The 14,845-nt window shown below is 43.6% G+C and overlaps 5 protein-coding genes across 7 annotated transcripts; 3 read left to right on the top strand and 2 right to left on the bottom strand.

Annotated features, from left to right (window-relative positions):
- Positions 1-103: 103 nt before the first annotated feature.
- On the top strand, positions 104-2,071 carry LOC131262231 (peflin). Its single transcript, XM_058264186.1, has 3 exons — positions 104-301; positions 517-784; positions 870-2,071. The coding sequence occupies exons 1-3, from the start codon at positions 290-292 to the stop codon at positions 1,238-1,240; spliced, it is 651 nt and encodes a 216-aa protein (XP_058120169.1). The 5' UTR covers positions 104-289; the 3' UTR covers positions 1,241-2,071.
- Positions 2,072-2,590: 519 nt separating this feature from the next.
- LOC131266842 (zinc finger matrin-type protein 2) lies at positions 2,591-3,783 on the top strand. The gene is made up of 2 exons (XM_058269502.1): positions 2,591-2,831; positions 2,897-3,783. Exons 1-2 carry the CDS (start codon positions 2,726-2,728, stop codon positions 3,373-3,375), a joined length of 585 nt encoding a protein of 194 aa, XP_058125485.1. The 5' UTR covers positions 2,591-2,725; the 3' UTR covers positions 3,376-3,783.
- A 67-nt stretch (positions 3,784-3,850) lies between these two features.
- On the bottom strand, positions 3,851-7,883 carry LOC131266841 (choline transporter-like 1). Of its 3 annotated transcripts, none has more exons than XM_058269499.1 (6): positions 7,698-7,883; positions 5,841-6,918; positions 5,492-5,771; positions 5,250-5,412; positions 4,949-5,170; positions 3,851-4,878 (listed from the first exon to the last, which is right to left on the bottom strand). In XM_058269499.1, exons 1-6 carry the CDS (start codon positions 7,803-7,805, stop codon positions 4,660-4,662), a joined length of 2,070 nt encoding a protein of 689 aa, XP_058125482.1. In that variant the 5' UTR covers positions 7,806-7,883; the 3' UTR covers positions 3,851-4,659. The 3 variants fall into 3 exon arrangements, with proteins under 3 accessions (XP_058125482.1, XP_058125483.1, XP_058125484.1); XM_058269500.1 differs by having other exon boundaries at positions 5,492-5,759; XM_058269501.1 differs by having other exon boundaries at positions 5,492-5,763; positions 5,869-6,918.
- Positions 7,884-9,086: 1,203 nt separating this feature from the next.
- Positions 9,087-12,712, top strand: LOC131263558 (type 1 phosphatidylinositol 4,5-bisphosphate 4-phosphatase). The gene is made up of 5 exons (XM_058265771.1): positions 9,087-9,745; positions 10,455-10,621; positions 11,229-11,438; positions 11,506-11,670; positions 11,758-12,712. The coding sequence occupies exons 1-5, from the start codon at positions 9,664-9,666 to the stop codon at positions 11,887-11,889; spliced, it is 756 nt and encodes a 251-aa protein (XP_058121754.1). The 5' UTR covers positions 9,087-9,663; the 3' UTR covers positions 11,890-12,712.
- Positions 12,713-13,675: 963 nt separating this feature from the next.
- LOC131263560 (uncharacterized) lies at positions 13,676-14,165 on the bottom strand. Its single transcript, XM_058265772.1, has 2 exons — positions 13,954-14,165; positions 13,676-13,802 (listed from the first exon to the last, which is right to left on the bottom strand). Exons 1-2 carry the CDS (start codon positions 14,163-14,165, stop codon positions 13,676-13,678), a joined length of 339 nt encoding a protein of 112 aa, XP_058121755.1.
- Between the last annotated feature and the right edge of the window lie 680 nt (positions 14,166-14,845).

The following is a 14,845-nucleotide window of genomic DNA, read 5'->3' as shown; positions in this document are numbered from 1 at the left end:
TGCATTAATATTTCAGAATGGTTGATATTGTAATTTTAAGTTTCATTTCTTCTATTTTACAATCAAACAATTGCCTGTATTTCATGAACAACAAGAAAAAAAAATCGAATAATTTCGCATTTGACAACTTCCCAGACAATTGTCAAAAGTATTTTAGCTACGTTAGCTAGTGCAATCGCGTCTGGGATATTGCCTGGTGTGTCCTGCATTCTTTTTATCTAATCGTGACCAAATTATTATCCAGTTCCTCATTTCTTGTGCAAACGAAGAAAACAATTAAATACCACAAATGGCTTATCAGGTAAGATGTGGCCTACCGGTTTGTTGATGTTGTGACGTGTTTTTTCGGCTGCCTCGTTCACCTGACCTTCGTTACTGTGGTGATTTATTTACGCTGTTTTCGTGCCTAAGCTGGCCGATGAATCAGAAAACGATGCTGTCCCAAGAGTGATTCACAAATGTGCAATGGTGATCTGATCGTATTAACCGGGTGCTTCGTTATCTGCTTCTACCCAGGGAGGTTATCCGCAACCGCAGTACGGAGGAGGCTATGGGCAGCACCCAGCAGCAGCTGCGGGCTATGGGCAGCATCCGGGAACTGCAGCGGGCTATGGCGCTTATGCGCCTCCGCCCCAACAACCTGCGGTGAACCCAGAGATTCAGAATATTTTCCGCAACATCGACAAGGACAACACCGGCCGAATCAACAACCGGGAGCTCCAGCAGGCGCTTATCAACGGTCGCGGTGATCACTTCTCCGACACGGCTTGCAACTTGATGATCAGTGAGTATTATATTTCGTTGGTGCGTACGCACCAATTAAGATGGTACATGGTAACTGTATGTGTATTTATTTTTAATTCTCTTAGGCATGTTCGATCGGAACAAGGTTGGCACGGTGGACATCTACGACTTTGAGAAGCTGTACAACTACATCAACCAGTGGCTGCAGGTGTTTAAAAACTTTGACCGCGACGCGTCTGGTCATATCGAGGAGTCCGAGCTCACTCAAGCCCTCACCCAGATGGGCTTCCGCTTTTCGCCGCAGTTCATCCAGTACCTAATCACGAAGAACGACCCGGTCAATCGAAAGGAAATATCGGTCGATCAGTTCATTGTGACCTGCATCCAGATACAGCGCTTCACCGATGCGTTCCGTGTGCGCGATACTGAGCAGAAGGGCGTCATTACGATCGGATTTGAGGACTTTCTCGGCATTGCTCTTTCGATGTGTTCCTAAAAGTGTGCGTACCGTCGGACTAGAAGGCGAAGCTGATTCGACGCTCTGATCGCAACGAAATTGTTGAACAAATGTAACATGCAACCAACATGGGTAATCGATCTTCTTTGAACGTTTAGGCACACTCGAGATGATACGTTTAGTATTCTCACAAGTACACAGATCCAATTATGCAAGCATGGAAAGAATGTTGATGATGATAATGATGAAAAGCCTTATTCAGTTAAATGAAATACGCTTTTGTGAGAAAGAATCAAAATAGTGCATTCAAATGAACCATTACCATAAACGGAGGAAGAACGGCGTAGATCGATCCTATTATTGTAATAACACAGAAACAATCAACGTAACTAAATGCCGAAAGTAACCGTTAACATCATAACTTACTCCATACCAAAACACCAAACGCATCTCATCTCAAGTTAATCCAGTTGAAAAGCATTTCAAACGGCGAACGAAAGCTAAAACGACCACAATACCACTGTTCAGAATCGCGACACAAGTATATGCTACACATATAATTTCAGTTCTCTCAATAAACCGGCACGGGGAAGGATGCTGTGGAACATGCTCAGAGGCGAAGCGGGCAGCAGTACATACATACACGCATTTCTAGCATAAGGTTCGGTTCGTACGGTGCCGGAATTGTATCTTTGAGTTGATTGGCAATGGTTTCTGCGCATTGGAGCTATCGTCTTATATGGTAATAAGAGTTTCGTTATCGTCAAGATACGTGGCATGCCGAGAACTGCATTCTATTTTAACTATCAGAAATAAATGTACTATTATCTACTCCATGTTTGCAATATTAAAAAAGAGAGAAAAGCTAAATCGTTCCAAATTGTTCGTTGTCTATCTTGTTAAACCGAACATTTTCGATGCACCCGTGTTTATGTATAGTTTTCGTGGCATTGCTTTTTTAAATTCTTTTAAACGTTCGGTCATGCGAGCAAAAATTAAACCAATACAGCTGTATAATTCAATTTATAAATTTTTGTATTTATATTATTGTTCTTAAAATAAATTGAACCATTTTCGTGCTCAAATCGGTTTTTGTTTGTATCTATGTTTACGTATGTGCCAAAAACGCGTCTGTACTTTTTTTTGTTACCTACTGTAGTTTCACTAGTGTCTATGCAGCTGCGGGATGTTATGAAGAAAAGAATAAATGGTTAATAATATAAAGCACTAACATTGGAGTATTTATTTACACAAAAATGGAAAAATTGTCAATATTAGCAGATTAGTTAAACTGAATTTATTTACAAAAGACCTACGCCTGAGTGGAAGCTTCCCTGAAGAGTTTATAAACAAAACATCTGTCAAATTTTTGTTGTCTTGTGAAACTCGATCCAAACAGTTGGTAATCTGGGCTGTTTCAGTCGTAGTTTTTTCCAATCGAAATAAGCCATTTGTCTGGAAAAGAAATTGAAACAAATCGCACTCCAAGTGATAGTGAATAGGCTAAACGATAGCAGCAGCAGGATGTCGATGAGACCGGATGATCATCGTAGGAAGTGGGACCGGAAGGAGTATGAACGGTTGGCGCACGAGCGAATCCTGGCGAAGGATAAAGGCCCCGAAGATGAAGGTACGTTGGTTACAGGTGGTCTTGAGTGCTAGAATAGGGTATTAACCGCCGCTGTTTGGTTCCAGAACCCGTTACCAAGGAGCTGCTCAAGCAGCGCGAGTACAAAGTGGACCTGGACAGCAAGCTGGGCAAGAGCATGGTCATCAACAAGAGTACCCCCTCGTCGCAGTCCGGCGGCTACTACTGCAATGTTTGCGACTGTGTCGTTAAGGACTCGATCAATTTCCTGGACCACATCAACGGGAAGAAGCATCAGCGAAATCTGGGCATGTCGATGAAGGTCGAACGTAGCTCCCTGGACCAGGTGAAGGAACGGTTCAAAATTAACAAGAAAAAAACCGAGGAGAAGAAAAAAGACTATGAGTTGGAGTCGCGCGTCCGGGAAGCCAAGGAGGAAGAAGATCGCTACCGCGAGTACAAACGCGAGAAGAGGAAAGAACGCAAGCGAAAGGCGGATGATGACGATCTCGACCTGGACGCTGGTGGTTCGGAAATGGCCGCAATTATGGGCTTTGCTGGGTTTGGTGGGTCGAAGAAAAATTGAAACCATTCCGTCCAAGCCCAGACCGCCCTGGGCCCTGGGTATGGGATGTCGCTCAGGAAGGTTAACACCATGCACCTTATCTACTGGCATCCTGAAAGCCTGCAAGCTAGAAACTGCTCAGGCCCTTCCGGGTGCGGTCGTTACCGGTTTCGAAGCATGGTTCCAGCTCACCGATACTAATATATTACCGTACACACTCTTACGACTTAAAACGGTCGAAGTAAACAGACGTGCTTCATTGAAAGAGCAAACATACTGATATATTAAACCTCTCAAGTTCAATCAGCCATTGTCCAGACCTTCCGTATTCGCGGATAAACGTAAAATACAAACCTCGATCCTTCTGTATTTGCCGAACTGCAGTTGATGGAATGTACATTGGAATAAATTATATTTAAACCAACCCCCCAATATCATTTTTGCACATGACTTCAAATCTGTTCACGAAATTAATCAAGGCTGTCTTCAGTAAGTGCACATCTTTATTTCTTTAGCATTTTAGTTCAATAATAGCAGAATGGCAGGCCCGTTACATTCTGTGATGTATAGTTCATCTGAGTAGGCCTCCAAAAACTGTAATACAAAACTCTAATTCGTGTAAAAAAAAACAATCAACAGTCGTTATTGGTTCGCATATTAGCAACGTGTAAATACATTATCGCTTTTGAATGTTGTTGAAAAACTATTATTCCCTGGCAGAGTTTATCGTAAGCGCTTTTCTGTTTGTTTGGAAGAACACCGTCTGTTTGCCAAGCATAGTTTATGCTTTACGTACTATCGTTTGCTGTTTAGTTGGACATCTTGAGCGAATCAGTTGGCGTTGGCGGGTTATGTTTAATGTGTGTCCGAAATTGATGTTTACCTTTTAGCTTAAAAATACATTTTTTAAATAAGTTTAGCACGAACTAATCGGTATTGTTGAACGATACAGCGTGTTTTGCATCATCACCGTGCTAAAGATGTTCGTTTTTAGTACGGAGTTGTGCGATTTGAGAAGTTGAGATTTATGACACGCCGATAATAGCATGAGACGAATATGATCGGCTTTCTAATGTGATTTTTAAATGTTATTATTATCGATATTATTTGACGATGAAAACACGATTGTGTGACGTCACGCTCTTTCCAAATGATTAACGATAGCATACAGTATAATTTACTGATAAATTATTAATGATTCATACTCGACATTTAATTTTGAAGCCTATTTCTTAACGCATTGTGTAATTGGTCAATAGGCAAACCATTGATTATCTTTACTTTCTGGTGAATTACCATTCAGCCTTAAGCCTTGCTGTTTTCCATCTCCGCTTGAAGGAACTGGGCGGAAAATGGTTGCTTGGTAATCGGTGTCAGTTGGACCTCCTGCATCGGAGCTTCGACCGCGTCCGGTTCCGGCGCTTCGCCCAGCAAGCGAGCGAGGTTGCTATCCTTCCAGCGTCCACTGTTACCGTTAATGGTGCGATCTTCGCACACACACAGGAACAGCGTGTCCACAACCATCTGCAGGGAGAACATTTTTATTATGATTATGCACACTTTGGCGCCTGGGAATACGCCTAACTCTACGTACCTCGTACAGCGAGAGGATAATGTGAGCAATGAAGAACGCAAACACGGTGATAATAATCACCGGAGCCATGTAGAAGTGCAAGTCCGGATTGTCGCGCAGCAGGAGGATGCTTACCAGCCCGCAGAGCGCCGCCACGGCCAGTTTACCGAGGAACAGTACAAAATCGCCAATTCCGTTGATGGTGGCGACCTGTAGCGCGTTCGTCACGAGTGCATTCCAAGCCTGGCCAGAAGGGAATACGAACAAAATGGTGCAAAACACGAGCGAAGAAATAAAACCCTCTATTGAACGAGTCACTTACAATCTTAGCAGCGGGACAGAAATTTACACCCTCAATAGCAATGACCGTGTACGCGTTGTGGTTGAGGTAGCGAATGAACTTTTCCAGCAACCAGAAACTACAAATACAGCACCGCAGACAGCAACTGGCACACTCCGAACCTTCCTGTTGGTGGCGTTTCAATCTGTGATTGAGGATGAACCAAAGCGGTGAACAAATCTTCAAAATGTAAAAAGCAAAACACGACCAGAAAGGGAACTTACTTGGCATAAAGATAGGTTAAGATAAGGCGTGGAATCTTGAAAATCGTAATAATTAGCGATCCCTTCGCCACCGAACCCAGATGATACTTGACCAGCTTGGCAATGGAATGCAGAACGGGCGAATCGGTCGGTTTGCGGAAGTACCAGAATGCTACGGCACCGGCGATTGCCAGCTGCTGGCAGGCGAAGATGAACTCGCTGGTCCAGATGAGCCCAATGATGTAGATCCACAGCATGTGGCGTAGGATGTTGGCGTTGTGGTACTCTACTAGCTTAAAGGCTGAAGGTAAAAACAAAACAACGCGTCATAGTAAGCGTGGTGTCATAGAACGGAAATAAGCCTACTTACATTTGAAGCTAGTGTCGTTCTGTCCCGCCAGCTCAGGCCGTAGTTTCGTGTCGTTCGCAAGTGAGGCACTTTCCTCGAGCTGCGTCAATGGGAGCAGTGGCTTCACGCCGGGATAGTTTGCGGTGGCCATACATATCACAACCGTCACCCAAAAGGCGAGAAAAACGGACAGTGCAAGGAACGCTAGCAATGGTGGCCCGGAGAGTCCCGGCAGCTGCAACATACACTTGCCCGCCTCCTCGAACAGGGCCGCCAGACCGGTAAGCTTTTCGCGCAGATAGTAAACGATGACGAGCAGGATAATCATGATGCAGGTTGCTGCGATTGCGAGCACGTAGATGGTCGTTTCATTGCGCACCAGCTCCTCCAGGTAGGACAACTGCTGGTCCGTATCGAGCGTGTGCTTTGTCTTGTAGTAGCTCCACCAGAGCACTCCGGTGATACCGATACTGGCCACCACGACGATGATGCAGATTAGCCAGGACACGATCGTTGCCAGCCAGTGTAGCAGGGCAATCATGACGATCGAAAATACCAAGCTTAGTGCACAGACTAGCACGATCGTTGGCCAGGCCTTGTACAGATCGCTAAACACTTGCTGTGTGGCCTCCCAGGAATTGATCAGAGCGTACATTTTCTTCACCTGCTGCAGTGGGGCGTTGACACCGGTCGGAATGCAGCGATGCAGAACCGGGGCCGACTGGTACACCGGAAACGGCGGGCAGGGGCCATTGAAGTCGAAATACTTCGGAGCGTTCGAGTCCTGCGTCTGGAGGATGCTCATGTTGAAATCATACCGGCAGTACTTGGTGTTCCGCTCGTCATAGTAGCGGTACAACTCGGCTGCACTGACGATCTCACGCGTGGGACATTCTTTGACGCAAATTTTAAGAGTATGCCGAAGTTCCTTTACGTCCAGGAAGAACAGATACGGCTTATCTTCCGTGTTCATGCCGGACAGGGGAAAGTTGGAGTACTTGTCGTTGCTACGGACACCGCAAGTATTTCCAAACGAGTCATACCCATTGATGATGCGAAGCGGGTTTCCATAAATAAAGGAGAATATTGCGATCACGATCTAAAATAAATAGAAAAAAACAACGCAAGTGGTAACCAAACGTGACGCTGGGTGAGGAAGTGGTGCAGGTTCGATGTGCTTCATTAACTTTGACCTTGGCGCATGCTCTACCCGGGCAGCTAAAATAAGGTAGCTTTAAAGAAAGGCATTACATTACCTCCCCTTACAGGATATGTTGAACAAGGTCAGGGAATAGAAGTCAAAGCCCATCTGTTATGTTGCTGGTTCAAATAAAAGGGTTACGTTTTATTCAGAAGCATGACTAACATAGGGGCGGTGTCGGTGCCACCGGGGGAACACCGCTACACGGTAATTAGCTGCACGCACAATGCCCTTGTGTGTTTGACTTCGGGTCGTTTTGGGATGCGCATGATAACAAAAGATGGTTATCGTAAAAAGATACACCCGCTGTTCAGTTCTTGCAGATAAGATATAGTATAACTTCGAAATCGTTCATTTTCCACGCTGCCTTAGGCTGGTGTCAGTGCTTTACCGCACGATCTTTTGACAGGCGAAAATGTATGGGATTTGACAGCTGCAAGGTTCGCACGATTTCTCCGCACGACAAAATCAAAATCATTTGATTTTATCGGATGGACGCATCCGATTTTATCTGTCAACAAAGTTGGACTTTATAAACTCGGAGTTGTGCCTTTCATCTAAGAAAAATAATAAAATTCATTTAATCGTCTTCGAATTTAAAAAATTACAGAAAAATTGGCGGACCTGTCGTCCGACAAAACATCGTGCGGTAAAGCAATGACACCAGCCTTACTTACCAGTCCAACCCAAAATACGATATAAAGAATGAGCCAAAATATATCCGTATGTCCCCTCACGGCGAGCGGTTGAGCCTGTTGATTGGGTTTACTTTCGAAGCAACCCATTTTGAAAAGTCTTTTTGGTTAAACCACACACACAGTTTCTAACTTGCGGCCCGGCGATATCAAAAGTAGTTTTATGTGTCTCAACTCCAAGATGCTAATTGCACTTCGCTCAAAACATTCCACCGAGATGACGCGATGCGGCGGACTAAAATAAGCGTCGCGGCTGTTTATTGTTGTGTTGTGCGAACACGAATTTGGAAGATTCGAAGACTCCATCGGATTCGGAAGGATTGGTTCCCATTTGATGGACTCGAATCAGTGTTGATTCGCTTGGACTCGATTTGATCAGCCTTCAGAGTTTGCTTGAATTCGTAGTCCAAATAGTCACGATATGAGTCGACGTAGAAGCAATGAATGTATTATGTTCTTCACGCGATTTACCATTGATAAGATAAAACTAAATGAGCCTACATCTACCGAGCGGTAGTGCCAGTTAGAACATCGGCCCATGAGCGTTGGGGCTCTCACCACCTCAACGGTGGGGGTTCGAATCCCAACCGAGACTGAGCCCTCCACTGTATGAGAGAACTGACTATCCACATACACATAGGGTAAAACTCTCGTAAGCCCAACAAGGCATGACCAACAAGGTCGTTACACCAAGAAGAAGAAGATTTTTAACCCCTTCACAGTCCTGCTGTGTTGTTGAGTAAATGACTCGAAAAATTGTCACACTAGTTTGTTACATTTTTGTACAGTTTTTGTTCTAAAGCTGAAGAAAATTTTATATTTTCCTTATGATCAGAAAACATGACTAAAAATTTCCAAACACATAAGAACGAGTGTTCAAAGCAGATGCACTCTAAATTAACGACGCATAATGAAAGTAGAAACAAAACGTGAGACAAAAAACTGTCCGATATAGGCTTAGAGGGCAAAACTGTGAAGGGGTTAGTACTGAATTCAATTACAGAACGACATTATCCGAGGTGTATGTTTGAAATACATGTTTTGAGCCGAGAAGGAATATTGATTCTTTGATGCATACAGCATCATTTATATTACACTTGCCCAAGTTTGAGTTTCTCAAATTGGACCAATCACAGCATTCAATCACCAAGCACGGAAATTCGCCGGCATTCCAAGACCAAGAGAGAATTCGACCAAAATTCTGCCTTGGGTTTCAGGGCTGTCACAGTTGTTCGAAAACTGCTCGACATCTGTGATTCGATCCTGCAGATTTACCGTCAGGGCTGTGCAGGACGATAAAACCAGCTCGACACAGAAAATCTGTCAACATAAGTCGCTTTTTTTTATTTTCATTCGGTATTTGCTCGTCAGACGGTGCTCGTCGATACTCCGTTGTGCAGCCTCGGGCTTTAATATGGTGGTTCATTGCTACGCTGTAGAAACAACAGTTTTCAGTACGGGCGGGGTTAGTGCACTGTAATTGATGAATTGTGAAAGAAGGAGCCGCGTTGCCCCCAGACCGTGCGTTGCAGAAGTGACCTCAAGCAGCCGAAGGGAATGAAGCAATAGAAATTCACTTGGTAGCGAAGCGGAAGAGAAAAAAAAAAGGCAAATGTCAAAGTGAGGCAACCAAAGTATCAAATTTTGTACGATTGGCTTTGCTTTGCGATAGCACACGGACAAGTGCGTCGTTCGACACGCAAGTGATACGCAAAAAGGTTAGATTCTATGCTGAATCTTCCTCCGCTGCATTCATCTGAACGAGGCGCAACTTCTTCCTTCGGAGGCAGCAATCCTCTTTGTTCCCTCGTTACACAGGGCGGGCGGGGTGTGTAACTGTCGTCGTAAAACGCATCAATTGTGAACTCGACTCGGTTAAAAAGCACTGATACGTCCAACCTACGGCCCACAGCAGCTAAGCGCACGTACGGTGCAGCCGGAAGCAACAATGGATAGTGAATCGGAGAAGCAACCCCTCTTGAAGCAATCACAGCAACAGCAACAATCGCAAGATTCAGGATCAGTGCAACGTAAGTATGGGCAGTTCCGGAAGAGCTTACTTAGGCAACAATCTTTTTCCTCGCCAAGGTGCAGATTAGTTGAAGATAGTGTTATCATTTTCTTGTATGAAAGAATATAAAACAACCATACAATTACATCGAGCAAACCGCAAATTCTGAAGGAGTTGTAGTTTTTCGGTACCGCAAAGAGCTGCGGTTATGTGATGAGTCAGCCTTGCCAGTTGTTGTCCCGCTTGCTCTCAAAGGGTAGGAGGGGTACAGCGCACAGGCTTGACAAATGAAAAATGACCGGCTAATTCAGTCGTACTGTTCTCGGGATGCTCGTAGCAATCAGGGTCTTTTGTTTTTATTTTACATTCGCTAGCTTATCAGCGGCAGTCGAGAGATTGTACTGCCTGAACAGTGAAAAGACGTTCTAGGCAAGGTCCTGATGATGTGGTAAGAGCGGCATCTCGCATACTTTGATAGCGGAAAATGAAGCAAACTGTAATGTTCTCTTCCCCAATCAGCCGTTTTGTATGCTCGATGTTTATTTTCCATTCATTGGAATGTGTTTCTGAACCAATTATGACCGGAAGATTAAGTTAATCAGTCCAATATTTTTGGTTTCTCCCAACCGATGTAAATAGGTTTTCAGTTCTTGACCTCTCTTAAGAATCGATAGATATTTTACATAAAGGTAACTTACGATCACTAACCATTTTTTCTCGCTTTACAGCAATTGTCAATGCATCCCCAATTGGACCCGATGAGGTGCCACCGTCGTATCAGCAGGAGCAGCAAAATAGTATTATCGTAACGTGCCGCGTCTGCCAGGCACTGATCGACATCTCCTGGAAAAAGGAACAGCATGTCGTCAAGTGTTTGCAGTGCAACGAAGCAACGGTACGTTGAACCGCACAACCGGTATCCAATCGAAACAGGTCTACCCGATCGCACGAAGCGCGCTGCTTTTGGGGTGTAAAATGGACCGACATCATTTAAGGATTTTGTTTTACTTAAAACGAAGGTATCTTATCCAGAGTTCCGGTAAACTACTTGTTATTCTACCAGAATCTTGTCACGCTGCTCACATGCGTGGCTCTATGAAACTTGATCCGTTTAATCCACCCAGCCGACGTCGACGCGCTCTTGTGTACACTAGCTCAACTCACAGCACACTTTGTGGTGGTAAAAGAACGAGATAGCATTGTTGGGTTGCAACGATTGGGCATGCTTCAGCAAAGCTTGAAAAACGTACCTTACGGGCTGTGGAGTATATTGCTTTCTTAAAGTGAAAGACTTCTAGACCGCCGCCAAACCTTAAAAGTGACAAAACCTTCAAAACACAAAACTGAAATCGAACCACAGTGCAACTCAAAACCTACGTATAGTTACATTCGTAGAATAAGAAACCCTTTGCGACGAACGATATCTATTTGTACACTATTAGTGGTCCGATTATTAACCTATCTTGTTCGCTTACTACCCTACGCTCCTCTCCCCTACGCAGCCTATTCGAAATGCACCTGCTGGAAAGAAGTACGTGCGGTGCCCGTGCAACTGCTTGCTCATCTGCAAGAGCTCGTCTCAGCGGGTTGCCTGCCCGCGGCCCAACTGCAAACGCATCATCAACTTGGCACCGAGCCCGGTAACGCCACCGTTGCTACCAATGCCCGGTATGTGCCGAGTGACGTGCGGCCATTGCCATGATACGTTTTTGGTAAGTAGTAACGAGCTCTTCTCACTGCTTGGTTTTACAATACGCATATTTTACTTTCCCTGCATAGTTCGACACGTTGAAGAACAATCTGGCAAGATGTCCACACTGTCGCAAGGTGTCTTCGGTTGGGGCTGATTTTTGTCGTAAGCGTCGTAATTTACTCTTCCTGGGAGGAATCATCTTTTTGGCGATCGGTATCGGTGTTACATTTGCTACCTACACCTATGTAAGGGTAAGCATTCCTTCACAATGAGTGATCTGCATAATGGTATCGAACGCATTGAACAAACAATAATATTTCTTTTTCCTCTTTTTGCAGGATTACAGTGGAATTTTTGTGGCATACATAAGCTTGTATCTCATCTCGCTACTACTGTTTGCAAAAACCCTCTACTACTGCTCGCTGAAGATTAGTAACATTGATGGGCCCTTTACAAACGTGGCGTCATAAAGAAAATTTCAAACGAAAACACATTCCTAAAACCGCAGACCGAGTTGAGGGGGCGATTATAGATGCAAGGCATGCAAGTGATAACGGTAGACAAACCGATGTGGATCAAGCATGAAAGGATGGAAAGACATTTTCAACGTAAAGTGGAGCAGAAGCGAGAACGAAACAGAAGTACGCAATAGTAAACCGGGGGCGTGGGGCAAAGAAACGAGTATGGAAAATCGAATAGTTCACGTCACACATCCTAGTGAGTAAAAGTAAAAATGCAAACGATTAATCAAAATTATTCAGCCTAGCATATGGCGATCGGTCGATGAAATCTCGTCAACCGTTCTCCTCGGACTGTCAGCACTAAAGTAAAACAATCTAGCAAATTAGGTTCAACGAGGCAAAAAGTGAACAAACTGTACACCGCTTGTTGGGTTTCTTCTACTTCTAAAACGGAGCTTTGTGTATGAATTAAATGCAAATTGTGCTTTATGTTACTGCTTGTGTAATAGGCTATTATCCTGTAATGTGCCGTTTTTTTTACATTTCTACAGTTTTGATTTTTTAAATTATCGCACTTAGTATATCATGTTCTAACAACAATTATTGTATAAAATGAGTTAATACACTAAAGCGGCATATGGAATGCTTCTTTACACTTCGTACCCTATGGAAAACGTATTGTTGACCGGGCAATCCGCCTAACGGACAAGGCAGTAGTAAAGGAGTCAGCATGGTACGCTGGAACGTGCACGAAAAGCGCAGAAGGAGTGAAGCGCAGCATACTAGGTTAAGGATCTCTTTAGATGAAAGAACACTGGCGAGGGAATGCAAAGCCATACTGTGTTTGTTTTTCTTCGTTGCGTTCGGTTCGGAAGCATCATTTATCGCCAAGGGGAAACATCTTTTCACACATATAAATATATACATACACTATAAACGGATATATAAGCATAAATAAAAAGGGTTCCCGAAGGGGATGGGAACAGACATTTTTATCCCATCCCATTCGTGCGACGAAAAAGATTGACCACCTTTTCAGTGCTGCATCTCCACTGGGCAGCCACAAGAATAATATTCGTAACAGTTAGCTAATGTTTTACCACAACAACTAAACTACATACCGCAAACTACATAAATCTTGTCCCAACCGATGTTATTCTTGGGAAACCTTATCTTTCCCCCTTATTGTTCTATACATGATATTATTATTTGTATAACCTAACAACTATGGATAAAGAGTCGTAAAAAGAGGGAGAGGAAAACAATTGGAACATATGCTGGCAAATATGCATAACGAAGGTTACACATCCTTGATTCGTATGGTGGACATCCTTTGTTGGAATAGAGAGTGCTACGTCACGGATGATACACTTAAAACCTAAACCATAGTTAAAATAACGCTTTACCCTTCAGGTCCTTGTAGGCAACGACTTTTGCAGCCAGCGCTGTACCGAAAGGTGTATGTGTAAAGAAATTATGGGGGATACAGTCAAACATAATAAATACAATTTGGATACATCAAACCACGTCATTTTTACTTACCGCAACATAGCGTATTTAAACCGAAAAAACTCGTAACGATAACCTCAAAATGGAGTGAAACACTGATCTTTATTAGAGCCGTTGCGTCAAGGAATCAGAGTAAGGTACCTTCAATTATGTTAAACCTTAATTTTACAATGTTTCCAAATTATACCAGAACCTATCGTCTTGTGTTGCGCTCATGTTCCGGAGAGCTTTCATGCTCTTCGAGTATACTGTTGAGGTAGGACATCACCGTGTAGGTTCCAAACTGTCAGGTATTAATCCCCGGCGGGCCACAGTTGGTCAATTTAGCTTTCACTTCTTCTAGATCTACCGACTTGTCCGTGCATAGCATAGCCAGGAACTGCATGTATTCTTCATAATCTAGCGAGGATTTTCTGTTGATGGGGGAAATAAATAAAACAAATGTGAACAACAGTACCAAGCGAGTTAACATACTACATTGCTCCATATATCATGTTGGCCGGAAAAGGGTTGTTGTGAAGCATGTAATCACGCGATGCACCTTCGGTAGAACCATGACCTTACCTAAACTCGAAAAACGTTAGCCCAGTCTGGGTGAGGGAGAAGTACTTGGATCCAATTAGGTCTGCCTGTTGCATCCAGCAGTCGCTTTGTGAAAGGAGAATGCGTTTCCCATCTCCTTGGAACGAGTTCAGCGTCGGCCGATACTTTGCGAACAGTGCAAACATGGAGGCTAGCGTTGGCACAGGTTTCGGTTTAGTTTGAGCAGTGGACATTGATTTGTTACACACGAAACAATTTGGAATGGGAGAAACACCGAACAATATACTGCCGCTGACGTCACAGTTTGATTTGATGGCAACGAAAGCCGTTGCTAGGTTCGCCCAGGGTACTTTGGTAATATGGTTTTGGTTGTGGTTAGTACAAACCGATGTCCTCAAGAGAAAGTATGAAGATTTGTTTTCCAGAATAGCTACACATCACTCGTTTTTATTTAATATCCTTTTGTTTGGGCATTGAAAAGTATTTTGTATACCAACATCACTTTGCAGAGACTGTTGAAAACGACTTTCTAGAAATATTGTTAACTAATTATTTTATTTCAAAATAATTCAAAATTTTCTTTTTACAGCGGCACGTGAAATCATACACTTTGACCCATTGTTATAAACGGATGTGTTTACCCAAAGCTGCTCTATCATCGCACGGTTCTTCTATACAGTTTTTCTAAAAATTCTAATGAAACTGACTAGTTATGCGATTACATTCTCAAATATATGAATTTACTAAAAATGTACTTTGCGCAACCAGAGATTGGCAGGTCGTGCGCGTGTTTCACAAATAGTTTGGCTGATGAAAGCATGGAACTATGTGTTATAAACGATTTAAATCAAAACCCCTCTTCTTCCATCAATAATCAGAGCAGCTGTCACTAGTAGTGATGGGAAAATCAAAT

This window comes from Anopheles coustani, chromosome 2, assembly GCF_943734705.1.
Source record: "Anopheles coustani chromosome 2, idAnoCousDA_361_x.2, whole genome shotgun sequence".
Classification (NCBI taxonomy): domain Eukaryota; kingdom Metazoa; phylum Arthropoda; class Insecta; order Diptera; family Culicidae; genus Anopheles; species Anopheles coustani.
Note: the sequence above shows the minus strand (reverse complement) of the source record. Positions and strands in the feature narration are given on the sequence as shown.

What these genes read in the sequence shown, in the direction of transcription:
- LOC131262231 (XM_058264186.1), top strand. An exon ending in GGCTTGCAACTTGATGATCA is followed by an intron (nt 785 to 869) that starts GTGAGTATTATA and finishes TAATTCTCTTAG; the next exon opens with GCATGTTCGATCGGAACAAG.
- LOC131266842 (XM_058269502.1), top strand. Translation starts at nt 2,726, where the DNA reads ATGTCGATGAGACCGGATGATCATCGTAGGAAGTGGGACCGGAAGGAG. An exon ending in TAAAGGCCCCGAAGATGAAG is followed by an intron (nt 2,832 to 2,896) that starts GTACGTTGGTTA and finishes GTTTGGTTCCAG; the next exon opens with AACCCGTTACCAAGGAGCTG.
- LOC131266841 (XM_058269499.1), bottom strand. Translation starts at nt 7,805, where the DNA reads ATGGGTTGCTTCGAAAGTAAACCCAATCAACAGGCTCAACCGCTCGCC. An exon ending in TCGTATTTTGGGTTGGACTG is followed by an intron (nt 6,919 to 7,697) that starts GTAAGTAAGGCT and finishes TATTTATTTTAG; the next exon opens with ATCGTGATCGCAATATTCTC. An exon ending in TTAACCTATCTTTATGCCAA is followed by an intron (nt 5,413 to 5,491) that starts GTAAGTTCCCTT and finishes CCTCAATCACAG; the next exon opens with ATTGAAACGCCACCAACAGG.
- LOC131263558 (XM_058265771.1), top strand. Translation starts at nt 9,664, where the DNA reads ATGGATAGTGAATCGGAGAAGCAACCCCTCTTGAAGCAATCACAGCAA. An exon ending in AGATTCAGGATCAGTGCAAC is followed by an intron (nt 9,746 to 10,454) that starts GTAAGTATGGGC and finishes CTCGCTTTACAG; the next exon opens with CAATTGTCAATGCATCCCCA. An exon ending in CTACCTACACCTATGTAAGG is followed by an intron (nt 11,671 to 11,757) that starts GTAAGCATTCCT and finishes CTCTTTTTGCAG; the next exon opens with GATTACAGTGGAATTTTTGT.
- LOC131263560 (XM_058265772.1), bottom strand. Translation starts at nt 14,165, where the DNA reads ATGTCCACTGCTCAAACTAAACCGAAACCTGTGCCAACGCTAGCCTCC. An exon ending in CTAACGTTTTTCGAGTTTAG is followed by an intron (nt 13,803 to 13,953) that starts GTAAGGTCATGG and finishes CCCCATCAACAG; the next exon opens with AAAATCCTCGCTAGATTATG.